The sequence below is a fragment of the Rhincodon typus genome, chromosome 29 (genome assembly GCF_021869965.1).
Source record: "Rhincodon typus isolate 14 chromosome 29, sRhiTyp1.1, whole genome shotgun sequence".
NCBI lineage: Eukaryota > Metazoa > Chordata > Chondrichthyes > Orectolobiformes > Rhincodontidae > Rhincodon > Rhincodon typus.
This window is the reverse complement of record NC_063360.1, coordinates 6,675,878-6,692,945: the sequence shown is the minus strand read 5'-3', so window position 1 is coordinate 6,692,945 and position 17,068 is coordinate 6,675,878. Positions and strand designations below refer to the sequence as shown.

The window sequence follows — 17,068 nt, the reverse complement described above, 5'->3', positions numbered from 1 at the left end:
CATCCTTGGCCTCCTCCACTGTCACGGAGGCCAAACATCAACAGGAGGAACAACACCTTAAATTTCCCCTTGGAAACTTACAGGCCAAAGGCCTGAATATTGACTTCAACTTCAAAATCTCTCCTCACCCAACCTGTCCATCTTCTGACTCTCCTATCCGCTCCACTCTTCCCACTGACCAATCACAATAACCCCCTACCTGCATCCACCTATCTCCATGTCACCTACCCTTTCCCCCAGCCCCACTCCCTTCCCACCGTTTATTTCTGGGCTCCTCTCCCCCTCCCCAGTTCTGACGAAGGGTTTCAGCTTGAAAAGTTGACTTCCCTTCTTCTCGGATGCTGTCTGACTGGCTGTACTTTACCAGCTCTATTGACTCTCGCTTCCAGCATCTGCAGTCCTTACTGTCTCCAAGTGGCTGATGCCAATTTATGCATTTTTACCTCCTAAATATTGCTAAGAGCATTACACAATTCTTATCATGTGTTGTTTTTTTCACCTCCAGGCACTGCAGCTCCATTATGCCTGGCTTACACTGGCTTCTGATGAAGCAACATCAAAATTTTAAACATTTTAATTCTTATTTTCAAAATCCTCCCTAGCTCAAATCTTAGGCAGTTCACTCCAAGACTCTTAGTTCTGACCACTTGAGCATACTCAACTTTAATCACTCAAGATTTTGTTTGTTTTGATATCAAGTTATGGAACACCCTCCCTAAACTTCTCCACCTTTCTACCTTGCTTTGCTCCTTTAAAACGTATTATTTTAAAATCCACTTTTTTGACCAATTTTTCCTAAAGCATCTTTATATGGTTCAGTTTTGCAATACAACATGCCTCTAGCATCTTGGGATGTTTTATTATGTTAAAGATACTATGTAAATGCAACTACTAAATGCTATTATATACCTAGCACAATATAACATCCTAGCTACCAGCACATTTTTTGAGCTAGTAGTGTCTGGATTGTCACCATATCATTGGAGGAGAACGGGGTTGCAACAAGTGAGAGATTAATGGGGTCAGTAAGAGTTTGAAGATGGACAACACAGAAGTTTTGTTCTTTAGAACCACCAATTAAATCAAAATTTGAGGGAATGTTAGTGGTTCTGGACTGAGCAGTTGCAGGCAGTTTGTCAGTGGTTTACTCTTGTAAGCTGGTTAAGTGCACTCAGCAATCCTAAGCATAGTTCGTTCCTTTTAAGCCTTGACTCTGCCTACCTACACCAAAGTTCACTGGATTCAAGAAAGTTAGATTTCTCACTTTATTGTATAAACATAAATCTTACAGATGGATGTAAACAGTTTCAGTAGCTTGAAGTAAACTTTTAAACATGGTGATAGATTCCAAAAGGAACAAACCAAAAAATTGTTGAATACCAACATTATTTACATATAAAACTACAAGTAAAAGAGGTAAGAATCATCCACAATCACTTTTAGAATCACAGAATCCGTACAGTGCAGAAAGAGGCCATTCAGCTCATCAGGTTTCATCAACCCTCCAAAAAGAATCCCACCCAAACCGACCCTCTCCCCATAACCCCACATTTACCATGGCTAATCACCGTGCCTGCAAATTCTTGATGCAACAGGGCAACTTTGCAAGGCCAATCCACCTAACCTGCACATCTTTGGACTGTGGGAGGAAACCTATGCAGACATGAGGAGAATGTGCAAACTCCACGCAGACAAACCGTCTGGGACCGAACCCTGGACTCTGGTGCCGCGAGGCAGGGCAGATGGAATTCAACCCAGAAAAGTGTGAAGTGATTCATTTTGGAAGGTTGAATTTGAATGCAGAATACAGGGTTAATGGCAGGATTCTCGGCAGTGTGGAGGAACAGAGGGATCTTGGGGTCCACATCCATAGATCCCTCAAAGTTGCAACCCAAGTTGATAGGGTTGTAAAGAAGGCATATGATGTGTTGGCTTTCATTGGCAGGGGAATCGAGTTTAAGAGCCACGAGATTATGCTGCGGCTCTATAAAACCCTGGTTAGACCACATTTGGAATATTGTGTTCAGTTCTGGTCGCCTCATTATAGGAAAGACGTGGAAGCTTTAGAGAGGGTGCAGAGGAGATTTACCAGGATGCTGCCTGGACTGGAGGGCAGGTCTTATGAGGAAAGGTTGAGGGAGCTAGGGCTTTTTTCACATTGGAGTGAAGAAGGATGAGAGGTGACTTGATAGAGATGTACAAGATGGCGAAAGGCATAGATAGAGTGGATAGTCAGAGACTTTTTCCCTGGGTGGAAATGACTATTACGGGGGGGGGGGGCAGGCATAATTTTAAGGTGATTGGAGGAAGGTATAGGGGAGATGTCAGAGGTAGGGTCTTCACAGAGAGTGGTGGGCGTGTGGAATGTGCTGCCGGCAGTGGTAGTGGAGTCAGATACATTAGAGACTTTTAAGCGACTCTTGGATAGGCACATGGAGGATAGTAAAACGTAGGGTATGCAGGGTAGATTGATCTTAGCAGGATAATAGGTGGCACAACATCGTGGGCCGAAGGACCTGTACTGTTCTATGTTCTATGCTAATCACTGTGTCATCGTATCGCCTAGGTGGCTAGCTAAGAATGTAACATCATATGGTAGTGGTTGAGGAACTGCTACAAATACCATGGAGATAATAATTTTCTCTAAAAGCAAGGGTAGATATCAAGACAACAGCTAACAGTTGCTGGCTGAAAATTCTGGATAGTATTTAAGACTGTGCATAGCCTGTAGGTGGAAAACACAGAAAACACAACATAAAGTCCAGTAATGAGAGTCTGAAACCTCTTGCCCTTTTCATTAATACTAGAAAGGGGACCTCAAAACCTGCATTATTTTTCAATCAAATTTGACACCTGTTACAAGACAAATCCAATAACACCACACACTATACTGGATTCATCTTATTTGCTTCAGACTATCTAAAATATTTATGCTGTGTGATCACAGTCTGTAAAACTCCATGGTGTATGTGCCACTGAAGTGCATGTAACATCATTCTTTATTTTATGAAGTGCATTGTAGGCCTTATGTTCAATTACTAAGAACAGGGTTTGGAAATTACTAGACAAGCAAGCCAAAACCCCAGTACACACACACAAACACACAAAAGTGTTTGCGCTCAATCACACTGAGCAAACATAATGCCCTTAATAAAAAGTTAAAAGCACTGAAATGTAATAATTTGAACAATACAGATATTATTGAGCTTACAAATTAATGTATGAAAAATAATGGGTTCATAACAAGCTCATGCTAGCAACTTAAGGGAATTACACAAAGTATTTTCTGATTGCTTTCTTTTAATAATTAAAAAAGCAGATATCATTCATTTTATTTTTCACCACAACGGAATCTATGCAAAGGGATTTTTAGAAAGTAAACTCTATGAATCACCATCTGTCCTTATGTTTTGCTTTTATTGTATTTCTCCCTGCTTTCAACGGTCTGTCATGTCATACACCTCACTTTCCAAAACAAATTTATGTGCTGGGGGGAGAGCTGGAGGATAAACAGAGCAAAAGTGGATTCCGCCAATTTCTGCCTCTGGAGATCCAAAATCTACAGGAGGTCATGTTATTGGATACACTGAGGTACATTTAATCATAGCACTCTGACCACGTGCTGAAAATGTTTTCAGCCTATTAGCAAAAATAATTTGCCTCATTTTAAATTTGTTAAACACTACATTACTAAATGCATCAGAAGACATTGAATGGAGCATAAAAGTTCATCAGATGCTTTTAAAGCAAACCATCATTTTCACGCTTACTAAAACGCCAATTCCTTAATTGCGCTCAACTGATAAATCAACGAACAAGGAGCAGGAAGTGGGCTCTTCAGATTCTTAAGCTTGCTCAGCCACACAATAAGATAATGGCTGAACAGATAGAAACCTCAACTTCACATTCTCCCTTACCCCGATATCCTTTCACCCACTTACTCAACAAGACTATATTCAATTATGGCTTAAAACTTTCCAAGGATTCTGTTTTCAATAACTTTTCAGGAAAAGAGTTTCAAAGACTTATGACCCTCTGAGGAAAAAGAATGCTTCAGTTTTAAAAACTGACATTAGGACAGTGTGCAGGAGGTCAGCATCACTATGAAACAGACTGGGACAGCGAACCTGCATAAAAGGGCAATGGTTGCAGAAGATTAAAATCTGGCCTTTCAAAATTCAAGGATATCAATGTGTCAGAAAAATAGGCAAAAGAAAAAGGAGTGGGATGATGCTGTTTCTCCTAACAGAGCCAACTGTAACAATTCAGGAAAACCGGTAGATCACTGATGGCAGCGTTCACTCTGATACTTTTCCCATTGCGTGGGGCTCTAAGGACACCAAAAAGAGTTTTCTCACTATTGAACAAAAGTATATATCAGGAGATAATGGAGGCACTTAGGAAAGGGCACTATAATTGCCATGGATAAATTTAATCTTCATGCTGACTGGAAGGTAGGCGATCAGGTGCCACATGAAAAGTTATTGCACAAGATAGGAGCTTACAGTGTCGGGTAATGTATTAGTATGGGTTGAGGATTGGTTAACACATAGAAGACATAGTGGGGATGAATGGGTCTTTTTCAGGTTGGAAAGCCAAGACGAACTGAGTGCCACAAGTATCAATGAATCCTCGGGCCTCAATTATTTACTAGCAATGTTAATGACAAGTGAGGGGACAGAGTGTAATGTATCCAAATTTGCTGATAATGCAATAATAGGTGGGAGGACATATTATGTTGAAGACACAGGAATGGGATATAGATCAATTGAGTGAGTGAACAAAAACTTGACCAATGGAGTTTGATGGAGAAAAGTGGAATGCCCTGCATGAGGAGCTGCCATGTAAAATGAGTTGAGGCAGACCAGCTTGAATTTATAGAATGGCAGGGCAGCATTGACGGAAGTAACATCCTATTCTGACTTCCATTTATTGTGTTTTTATGATCTTAAAAGGAGATGACTGATCTTTTAGCAGTGATTCTGATTTTAGATTTTCCTTTAAGAGAATCCTCTCCACACAGCCAATCAAAACCTCTCAGGATCTTGTGTTTCAATCGACTAACCTCCTGCCTTCTAAGCTCCAGCAGATACAATCCCTGCCTGGCCAACCTTTCCTCACAATGCAACTTAAAATTTCACTACACTGTTTTAAATGTATTTGCATCCATGTTTAAATACCAATACTGTGTGCAGTTTTCCATATGTACGGTGTCCTATATAACTGAAATGTCACCTCACAATTATTGCATTCAGTTTTCCTCCCGATAAATGATAAACTATAATCCTTCCTAATTATCTGCTGTGACTGCATACTAATTTTTTATGATTCATGCATTAGGACTCTCAAATCCCTCTGCATCTTAGACCGTTGGGCGGCATGATGGCTCAGTGGTTAGCACTGCTGCCTCAGAGCGCCAGAGACCAAGGTTTGATTCCAGCCCTGCGCGAGTGTCTGTGTGGAATTTGCACATTCTTCCCTTACTCTGGGTGCTCCAGTTTCCTGCCACAGTCCAAAGATGTGCAGATTAAGTGGATAAGATGTGCTACAATTGCTCCATAACGCCCAGGGATGTTCAGGCTTGGTGGCTTCATCACAGTAAATGTTGGGTTTAAGGATAGGGTGGAGAGGTGGTTCTAGATGGAATAGCCTTTGGAAGCTCGGTGTGGACCCAGTGGACTGAATGGCCTATGGATTCTAAGATTCTGCAATCTCTCACTATTTTGACAGGATTTTTTTGAAAAAAAAACACCTTGCCAAAATGGACTATTTCACATTATCCTCCATCTGCCACACGTTTGCCCACTCACTTAACCTACCTATATCCTTCTTCAGCATCCTTATATTCACAACTCGGTTTCCTGTCTAGCTTGGTGTTATCAGCAAATTTGGCATTCATACCTTCTGCCCCCTTATCGAAGTCATTGATATAAATTGTAAACAATTGAGGTCCCAGCACTGAACTCTGTGGCTCACCACTTGTTACATCTTATCAACATAAAAATGATCCATTTTGCCTATTCTTCAGTTCCTGTTAGCCAGACAATCTTCTATCCATGTCATATGGTGACCTCTACACCAAGAGCTTTGGTTTTCCCCTTTGGAAATCCGACTACAGCAAATCCACAAGTTCTCCTTTAATGACACCATGTTCCCTTCCTAAAGAATTCCAATAGATTTGTGTGACATGAAACACCCTTCACAAAATCATGTTGACACTCCCTAATTACCTTGTACTTGTCCTAGTGCCATACTATAGCTTCTTCCTTAATAATTTCTAACATTTTCCCTATGACTGATGTTATGTGAACTGACCTGTAGTTTCCAACTTGCTGTGTCCGTTCTTGAGTGAACAAGTTAGCTTTGCTATCTTTCAGTCCATTAGGACCTTCTCCAAATCAAAGAATTTTGGAAAATTAAAACCAAAACATCAACTACCTTACTTCTTTCAAGACATTAGGATGAAGTCCATGAGAAGTTAGGCACTAATCAGCCTGAAGATCCTACAATTTATGCAATTGTTGGCGTGATCACCAAGCTGGTTGGTTATCGTACAGACGTTTCATCACCATGTTAGGTAACATCATCAGTACTGTGGCCTCTGATGAAGTGACGTTCTACTCCACTTGGAATTTATATGATCCCGTATATCTTTCCGGTTTTTATTTTGCATGGGTTTGTATATGGGGTCTAATTCCACGTTTGTTGATTGCATTATGGATTGAAAACCAGGCCTCTAGGTATTCCCGTGCGTGTCTGTGGTTGTCTTGAGCTAGGGTGGTCATATTGTCCCAACTAAATTGATGGCCTTCATTGTCCGAGTGCACTGAAATGAGGGAAAGTTTGTCGTGTCGTTTTCTGTTAGCTGGTGTTCATATATCCTGATGGCTAGCTTCCTTCTGGTCTGGCCCATGTAATGTTTGTTGCAGTCATTGCAAGGTATTTTGTAAACTATGTTGGTCCTGTATGTCATGGGTATGGGGTCTTTGGTCCTTGTGAGTATTTGTCATAATGTGGCTGTGGGTTTGTGTGCCTATCATGATTCCTAGTGGTCGTAGGAGTCTTGTTGGCAGTTCGGGTATGTTTTTGATATATGGTAGTGTGGCCAATGTCTTGGGCGTACTGTCTTCTTGGCATTGTCTATCTAGTAGGCATCTGCGGATGAAGTTGTTGGGATATGCGTTCTTAGCCAAAACCTTGTTTAGGTGCTCTTCCTCCTTCTTGCATAGTTCTGGCGTGTTGCAGTGTGTTGTGGCTCGTTTGAATAGTGTCCTAACACAGCTTTGTTTGATTCTTGTCTTCCTCTTTTCTCGTAAATTTGAATTTCACCGGGATCAAATTTACCAGAGGAGAGGAAGACAACAATCAACTTCTGTTGCTAGACGTCAGGGTAGAACGAATGACCAATGGGATGTTCCAAACCACAGTACATAGGAAGGCAACCCACACTGACCAAATCCTCAATTTCCACAGCAATCACCCCAATGTCCACAAACAAAGCTGTGTTAGGACACTATTCAAACAACTTTGCAAAGATAGAACTAAAATATGGCCAGAAGCTGTCTTACTAGCTCAGCAAGCAAAAACATGGTCAAAAGAATGGGTTTTGAAAAGGAACTTAAAGTAGGCTGAATGGAATTCCAGTGAATCAGGTAAAGATCTCCGAAGGCTTGGCTACAAATAGTAAGGCATAGAGAAGGAAAAGCACGTAAGGTCCGTTCAAAAGAAATGGAAGATAAAAGACAGTGGGGTTGTCAGACTAGAGCAGATTAGAGACATGGAACAGTGCAACATTTCAAGTCAATGACCAAACCTGAAAATAAAATCATTTATTTAGGAATGAAATCATTACCATTAATCAAACAAGCTGCTAAAATGCAACTTGAAAACAAACAGTTGGCATAAACTAAGAGAACTATTCAAGTAACATTTAATTTTACAGCTCAATGCCAAGCTTAAAAAGGAAACACTTTGAATACAGTTATTCTGCTTCCACTGCATTTTTGCAAATTAGTTTCCAGTTTAGAGTGATAAAAGAGTAACAATGTAGTCCAGTATTTAGCAGAGCAGAGGGGAGATAGATACCACTGTATGGGCTTTCTTTCTCACTGCTCGAGTTTAATATTGCAATATCTTGGGATAAAAGCCAGTTGCAGAAAAATGTGTGGTTGGCAGTCTGACATTGATTCAGTAACTTCTGGTGTCAGACTGGTATATGCAGAGCAAACAGTTTCTTTCTCCTTATCTCCCTTCAAATATTTTGTATGGTAACTGGAATAATGACTTACTCCACATGTAATGGTTAGGATTGTTTCATAGTCAATGGTTAGAAAACTAGTTTAAAAACAAATGGATAGGGGAGGAAAAAGATAAATTGGTATAGCTATTTTGGTGAGGCAGGTGAGAATGCAGAGTAGTAAAACTGAGTTTCCAACTTACTCACTTTCTAATGAATTTTAGATTTCCACAATTATAAATAAATGCTTCAGATTTGGCTGCAGAACTTCGGAGAAACTGAGTCAAAATTATACAAAGCTCTGCAGAATATCTTCACACCTGAATGGATTGCTGAGAAATTAGTATTCATTTTGTTTTAATGAGGCATGTATTGAAGACTTATAATTACCCTGCCTGCGTGAATCCACCTGCGTGTAATGGAATAGAATATCCATAATATGTAACCCCCTCAGTATTAAAACAGAAAATAGGCATACTTCAGAGAAATCATACTTCAACAGCATCGCAGACTTGTATTTATGGAACTTCAATACTAGGATGCAAAGACTCAGCAGTAACTGCAGGTCTTAAAACAACAGATTAGGTCAAATACCTTACAAGCACAAAGGGTCAAAAGAATTACAATTTCCAATTTATTTTGCAGAAACAAAACCATAGAATTACACACAAAATCATCACAATATTTCTTCTATCACCAAATGCAGATAAAGACAGAAGACAAAGCATGAAGGGTTTTTTTTAAAAAAGGTAAATAGCATTCCCTGAGGGACACAGAAATCAATAAGACGATGTCATTGAAAAAGATCGAGACTCTAAAATGTTTCTTCCTTATTTTGGAATATAACCAGTTTATTTACTCAGAACATTTGCTTGCTGTGAGCCTCAGTATTGTTGATGTAGGATCTATTTACGGTCAACAGCACCATCCATGGCTTTTGGTGATAGAGTCAATTAGAACATTTCCATTTTAGCTTTTTTAGATCGAGTTTCAATCCGAAAAAGCTTGGGTTACCTTTTTCCACCAGGCACAATGGATTTGAAGTGATCAGTGTTTGAACTCACTTGCTAGAAAGGCATGGATGTTGTGTGGAAATGATACAATGTCCATAAGCAGATCAACATTTAATTTTCCACTCTTTTTAAATTAAAAAAAGGGACACACTCCACAGTTTGTAGGTTGCGACTTTTCAAGAATCTCAACAACACTGGTGAAGTTAACCCAGAATTAGGGTTTACTACATATATTCAGATTCAGAGGGAATCTTGCAACACAAGCACGCTTACAAAGGCGAGATAGAATCAGAATAGATAAAAAGATTAGTCAATTAGTAAATGACCAAGATATAAAACAACTGAAGGATGCCAGTTTTATCAATGTCCTTGCTTTTTAAGATGGGGCTGTCGGAAAGTCCAAAGTTGGAGTTAACAATTGAAAATTTGTTTGTGGGGACAGGGCAATTTGGCTTGCCAGAAGTTGAGGAGTTGCAAGCAATTTCTTCTGTTTAGAAATTCTTTTGAAAATTTTCTAAGGAAGTTTTGCTGAAATGTAACTTCTTTTGTCAAAACAGTGAAGCAGGAGTCTTTTTTTTTTCCCCAAACTTGATTAGGCACAAATCCAGGTTGGTGGCTGCTTTTTTACATGCAAGAGGTTTTCCCTTTGTAGCCTCGACATAGGGCTGTTGATTTTGCCAGTGGATGTCATATAGAGCAGTTTCTAAATTGAACATTTAAAAAGATAGTTGGGCTCAGTAATGTGACAGTCAAGGCCAGCGGTTAAGGAGAAAATACTTAACACATCTTGTAGGAAGGGTCTAATTCTATTATGTAAGGGTTTTTCCTGGAGACAAACATCTCTGTAGCAGATTATAATTGAATAGTTACCATTCCAGATCCACTGAAAGGTACCTAGATGTTGATTGCCTGGCTGACATTGGGCTCAGAGAATTTTTTAGGAAGGCTACTGCTAAGTCCAGTTTCAGGATTATAGCAGCCATATTGATACAAACAATTGTTTATACAGATATTTTCAATTAATAACATTAACACAAAATTCATCTTTCCCTATTTGCTTTACACTAACAATACCAGAATGACTGCAGCACATTGTTATAGGAAAATAATGCACACTCAGTGCAGCACAACTTTGCTGACTGTACCACCAGTACATCAAGAGTGAACAAACTTATCAAAATATCAGTACTAATTAAAGCAAGGTTCAGTCCAATAGCCAGCAGCCATGGACAACATTGATCTATATACAGAACTATACTAGCAGAAGAATGCCCAAGTCACTGGTTCATTGCGGTTCCCATTTCTACCAAGTAGAAAAGAGAATTTTTACAACTTTGTCACAGTCATGTTTTAGTTTAATCAGTGGCAAGAGTCTAAAGTTATACTAATCATGTGTACTGCTGCTTTTGTTTCAGTATTGGTGCCCTTAAAACTCAAAATTTACCACGGCCACTTTAGATTCAAAACTCATTGAGTGATGTATCACTGAAATGACTATTAATCTGATCTGTACAGCTTCAGTAATAAGTGTGTTTTCTTTTGTATTCACACATAGTACGCGGGTGTCATGGGCTGGCCAGCATTTATTGCCCATCCCTAGGTGCCGCTGAACTGAATGGCTTGCTAGGCCATTCAGAGGGTAGTTGACAGTCCACTACATTTCTGCAGGTCTGGAGTCACATGTAGAAATTAAATGTAACTACACTTTTCCGAGCATTTGCTTGTAAATTTTGATATTACATGAGATAAAACATCTTGTCAAAAAGGTGCGCTATTTTACAAAGACAAGAATCAGCTTGAAGGAAAGTTACTTCTGTTCAGCCAGGAAATTAGTCACAAATAGATCCAAACCAATTGCGTTACAGCTCCCAGCATTGGATTTTCTTTCATCTCTCAATGTATTTCTTTAAAACGCAATGCCAAATTCTTGGTAGTCATGTTCCAGTGCTTGAGTAATCTAAGCCATTGTTGCCCCAAGTTACCTAAAATCCATCCTTCAAGTCTATAACAATCATGCTGTTCCCACAAATAAATTTTTCAGCAGCAGTTTAATGAATTTCACAGAATTTTGCCCTGATATTCTTTGTTTTATGGGCTGTCTCTCCTGACACCCAAAAAGGCTCTCAATGCACATGCATTGTGACTGCTGACACTCCTGAACGGTTCACAAAGTGCACATGCACAGAACCATTCTGCCAATAAAAAAAAGCGTAATAGCACCTAAATGAGCACAACAATCATGAGCAAACAGGACTGAATGACGTCATTGCACTACTGGCACTGATACTGTGTGTGTGTACTTAGAAAGTCTCAAGGAGATATTTCCCTTCTGTAATTAATAATGGGCCACAAGCTTCTGGCTGAAACAACCTCCAACAGCAACCTTTGAACATCTCAAAACCATGTGACTATCATCTTATGGAAGTGTAGTCAACATAATTTTTGTATGACAGCATCTCAAACAAAGAGCATTCCCAAGCTGTACATGACATTGAGAAACATTCTTAAGATTAAAAGCCATTTATCCTAGCTAACTTCAATGCAAATGTTGGGACAGACAGAGACTCACGGCCAATGTGCCTTGGTCAACATGAGTTTGGCAAGATCAATGTCAATGGACCATGTCTTCCTGAGTTTTGTGCCCTGTGCCTTCAAAACATTCCTTCAGTGCAGATATCACCGTAAAGCATTGTAACATCATGCAAGGTCTAGACATAACCAGCAATTAGATCTGGTTATCATGAGAAGATGTGATCGGCCTTATATTCTCCATACCCAAATTTGCCACAGCATTGATTCTTGCTGTTATCAAAATGAAGGTGCACCCCGAAAGATTACATACGAATTAGGAGCAGGAATCAGCCACTATTTTACTGAAGAAGAGTCTCGACCCAAAACGTCAACCTTCCTGGCTCCTCTGATGCTGCTTGGCCTGTTGTGTTCCTCCAGCTCCACAGTGTTATCTCTGACTCCAGCACTGGCAGTTCTTGCTATCTCCAAGTTGTTCAAGGTTGAAGCAGGTTGCCCCTTGTGATTACACACACAAGATTTCAAGTACAGCAAAGTTGAGCATTTCCTTTTACCTGAGAGTTGGATCCTGTTGTTCAGTTAATGTAGTGATTTATCTACTTAATATTATAAAAGCTTATTACAAGCCTTTTCATGAAACAGTAAATATACATTCATATTCATTTCATAATTAAATCTATACAGTGAACAAACATTCCATTTTGTTTGTTACTGGTTTAATTGAAAGCACTGCTCTAAAATCTGCAATCATTTATGTTCCATTGGGGGATAAAAACTGATGGAGATTGACTATGGAGCAAAGCTGCTCTCAAGCTGCATATTAGGAGTTGGATGTGGATAACTAGGGATCCCCAACCTTCGAGTTCTAATTCAGTTAATCCCTGAATTTCACTTGTCACATTCCTCAGTTCATTTGGAAATGGTAGGTGCAAACTTTCAGCCCTCATCAGTATGTCATCCTGTAAGATACAACTGTTTCTTAAAATGGATTAAAAATTGAGAAGTGTTCTGATTGACGAGTGTTGTGTACAGTATCACACTTTTGATGCAAAGTTTCAATTTAAAATTTATTCCAGATATATTAATAGAAAAAGTGTCAACTTCTTCAGTAAGTTTTAATACAATAACTTGCTCCACTCTCTCACATTCCCAATTGTAAGTGCAACGACTCAACACACATCAAAATCCCTTGCTCAATTAATGATGCCAAATACCAGCACTTTGCACTGTCACTAGAATGATGGCTACCACTGTACAAAGCAGCATCAATTCTGGTATCAATGAAGCCTGAAGTCACCAAGCTAAGTCATCTGTGAAGCAGTTGAAACATCAGTTTGTATAGGTAGAAATCGCAGTGTAGACTGGTTTAAGACTCACACAACTGAGACAATGTCGGTCATTGATATAAAAACAAAGCTTATATGGATGAACACAAATCCAGCACCAAAAACACTGTGCACTCAAAGCAGCCAAGATAGCTATGCAAAACACAGGGAGATACTGCACAAATAGCACATCGTGTAGAGGTCAAAGAACTGGTTCACAATCAAAGAACAAGAACAAAGAACAGTACAGCACAGGAACAGGCCCATCAAAACTGTGCTGACCCATTATGCTTTTCTAAACTAAAAACCTTTTGCCTCTAGGTGGTCCATATCCTTCTACTGCCTACCTATTCATATATCTATTAAGATGCCCCTTAAAGTTGTTATTGACTCCACCTCCTCCACCACCTTTGGCAGAGCATCCCAGGAACTTATCATTCTCTGCAAAAAAATAACTTACCCTCTTTTACCTTAAACCTACGTCCCCTAGTAATTTACATTTCTGCCCTGGAAAAAGACTCCCAACTATCTATTCTATCCATGCCTCTCAAGTTTGTAAACTTCTATTAGGCCGCCCCCTCATCCTTCGATGTTCAAGAGAAAACAAACCAAGTTTGTCCGATCTCTCTCATAGCTAACACCATCCTAACCAGCCAACATCCTCGGAAATCCTTCTGTACCCTCTCCAAAGCCAACACATTCTTCTGGTACCATATATGCAGTATTCCAAATGTGGCTTCAACAAAACTCTTGAACACCTAATCCACTTCTGCTGCCACTTTCAGGGAAGTGCAGATCTGTATGGCTAGATCCCTTTATGTTGATGCTGTTAAGGGTTCTGCCATTTACTGTATACTTCCCTCCTGTATTAGGCTTCCACTCTATCCTCTGGCAATCTTCATCACTATCTGCAGTTCTTTGTATCACCTGCAGACATACTAATCAAGCCACCTACATTCCACTACAAATCATTTATATATATTACAAATTGTTGGTTAGGCAATGAGCAGAGAGTAGGTCTCCTTTACGCTGGGGAGATGGAATGCAGATGAGCAACTGCTTTGCGGGATATCTACATTCTGTCAGCAAAAGTGACCCTAAGCTTCTGAAACAAAAACAGAAACTGCTGGGAAAATTCAGGAGGTCTGGCAACATTCATGGAGAGAGTTCTCTCACTGCGAGACCTGCTGAATTTTTCCAGCAATTTCTGTTTTCATTTCTGATTTCCAGCATCCACAATTCTTTTGATTGTTTTTTCCTGAGCTGTTGGTTGCCTGTTATTTCAGTACATCACCATGCTCCTCTGCCAAGATCTCTGTCTCAGGCTTGCTGCAATGCCCCAGTGAAACTCAGCACAAGCTGGAAAAACAGCAGCTCATTTTCTGCTTAGGGGTTCTGCAGCTTTCAGGACCCAATATCAAGTTCAATGATTTTAGGACCTGATCACCTTCTCCCATATGCTTACCTCAACACCACCCCTCACTCCACACACCAGGCCTTGTCATCACATGGGCTGCTTTCATCATAGCAAACCTATTTTCACCCACTAATGGTTTCCATTAGCATTTTTTTTCTTCCTGGCTCACCATTATCCATTCTTCTCTCTCTACAGACTCCACCTATTATTTAGTTGTTTTCTACTCCCTTACCACGTGCCCCCACCCTCAGCATATATACCAACCATTTTTCTAGCTACAATCAGTTCTAAACAAGGGACTGAAATGTTAAAAACCGAAAGAACTGGGAATGCTGTAAATCAGGAACAAAAACAAAGCTGCTGGAAAAGCCCAACAGGTCTGGCAGCATCTGTGAAGGAAAAAAGAAAGAGAGTTAATGTTTCAGGTCTGGTGACCCTTCCTCAAATTGAAATGTTAACTCTGCTTTCACTCCACAGATACTGTCAGATCAGGTGAGTTTTCCAGCTATTTGTTTTTATTGTTGAGCAGAAAATAGAGATGGGTCATATCTGGCTAACCTTAAAATAAACAGAGTTTAGTGCAGAATCCCAACTATTAAAATCTATATCAATGACTTAGATGAAGGAAACAAACACATAATAGCTTTATTTGCTGATGACACCAAGATTGGGGTGCTAGCATGTTGTCAAGAGGAGATAAAATGAGTAGATGGAGTAAAATGTGGGAAAACATGAACTTGTCCACTTTGGAAAGAAGAATAGAAAACTGATATACTATATAAACTATGAGTGATAACTGGACTCTGTAGTACAGACAGGTGCGCATGTCCTGCTATATAAGAATCACAAAAATGTTAGCATGCCACATTTGATTTGGAAAGTAAATGAAATGTTGCTGGTTATTGCAAGGAAAATAGAATACCAAAGTATGGCCGTTTTCCTGCAACTATGCAAGGCCTTGGTGAGACCATATCTGAAGTATTGTGAGCAGTTTTGGTCTCCTTATTTGAAAAGGGATACAATAGCATTAGAAGCAATTAAAGAGAAAGTTCTGAGCTTCCTGTTGTATGTCTGTGAAACATAAATGACACAGCTATCAAAAGTACCTCAACAGTTTCTATTTTCGCTGTCTACAGCACATGACAAATAGATCCTGCCTGAACATAAGCATGAATGAAGCAGGTCTCTCAAAGGCAGGTGCCCCAGGTTTGTAGCTGAAGTAGCTTTGTAGACTCAGGCAAATCTGCAGTATTGGAGACAGTTCCTTAACGAAGGGTTTCCTGAAAGGTAAGGTACCGGAACCAAATAATTGTGGGAAACCCAAAGGTGCACTTGAATGACCATCGCAAGCATGACCTGAAGACAGTTGGACGTGATGAGTTAACAAGGGAGAAAAACAGCAACATCTCGGATGATGTAGCGTGCGCCATGTTAACCAAATGATATCATAGCTAGGCATTAGATATTAAAGCCAAAAATAATGATGACGTGTTAGCATTTAGGGAAATGCCTCTCAAGGATTGGCAAAGCCATCAGCAAAGGTGCATCACACGAACACTCTTTATCTGCAACAGACCGTGTGCTGAGAGTCCAATATTTTTCATAGGTGAAAGGATGTGATCAACAACTCAACCTTCCCACATCCATATGATTCAGTTTAAAATAAAGGGTATTATTCTAAAGGTGATGCAAGTGCAAAGGGACCCAAGTGTATAGGTCCACTGAAGGTGGCAAGACAGTTTTAGAAAACTACCACTCCGACTATTTTGCTCAAAGAATGACAAGAAAAGATTTAATTGTGGTAGTCAAAATCAGGGACAGCATAGATAGGGACACACTGTGCCCATTTGTCAAAATTAGAGAATGAGAGGGAATAGATTTAAACTACTTGGTCAAAGGAGCAAAAGCATCAGAGTCATCGAGTCATATGGAAAAAGACCCTTTGGTCCAACCAACCCATGACAAACATAATCCCAAACTAAACTATTCCTGCTCTTGGCCCATTTCCCTCCAAACCTTTCCTATTCATGTCCCTATCTAAGCATCTTTTAATTGTTGTAAATTGTACCCACATCCACCACTTCCTCAGGATGTTCATTCCACATGCAAACCACCCTCTGTGTAAAAGAATTTGTCCCTCATGTCTTTTTTAAAACCTCTCTCCTCTCACATTAAAAATATGCTCCCTGTTTTGAAATTCCCCATCGTAGAGAAAAACCTACCATTCAGCCTATCTATACCCTTCGTGATTTTATAAACCTCTATAAGGTCACCTCTCAACGTCCTAGGCTCCAGTGAAGGAAGTCCCAGCCTATCCAGCCTTGGTTTATAACTCAAACCTTCTATGCCTGGTGTCATCCTGGTAAATCATTTCTGAACCCTCTCTAGCTTAAATATCCTTCCTATAACAGGGTGACAAATGTTTTCGTGCAGTGAGTAGCTAAGGTCTGGAATGCACCATCTGACAATGTTTGGTTTTTAAATTCATTCATGCAATGTAGGTGTTGTTGGTTGGGCCAACATTTATTGCCCATCCCTTGTTACCCTG

At 39.9% G+C, this 17,068-nt stretch overlaps 1 protein-coding gene across 1 annotated transcript in view; it reads right to left on the bottom strand.

Annotated features, from left to right (window-relative positions):
- The window catches only part of LOC109935489 (lysine-specific demethylase 4B-like), a 112,525-nt gene extending 112,005 nt beyond the window's left edge, over nucleotides 1-520 (bottom strand). Inside the window, exon 1 of the mRNA XM_048613895.1 lies at nucleotides 470-520. Within this exon, the coding sequence (XP_048469852.1) occupies nucleotides 470-520 (51 nt within the window). The remainder of the gene's footprint in view (nucleotides 1-469) is intronic.
- Nucleotides 521-17,068: the final 16,548 nt, after the last annotated feature.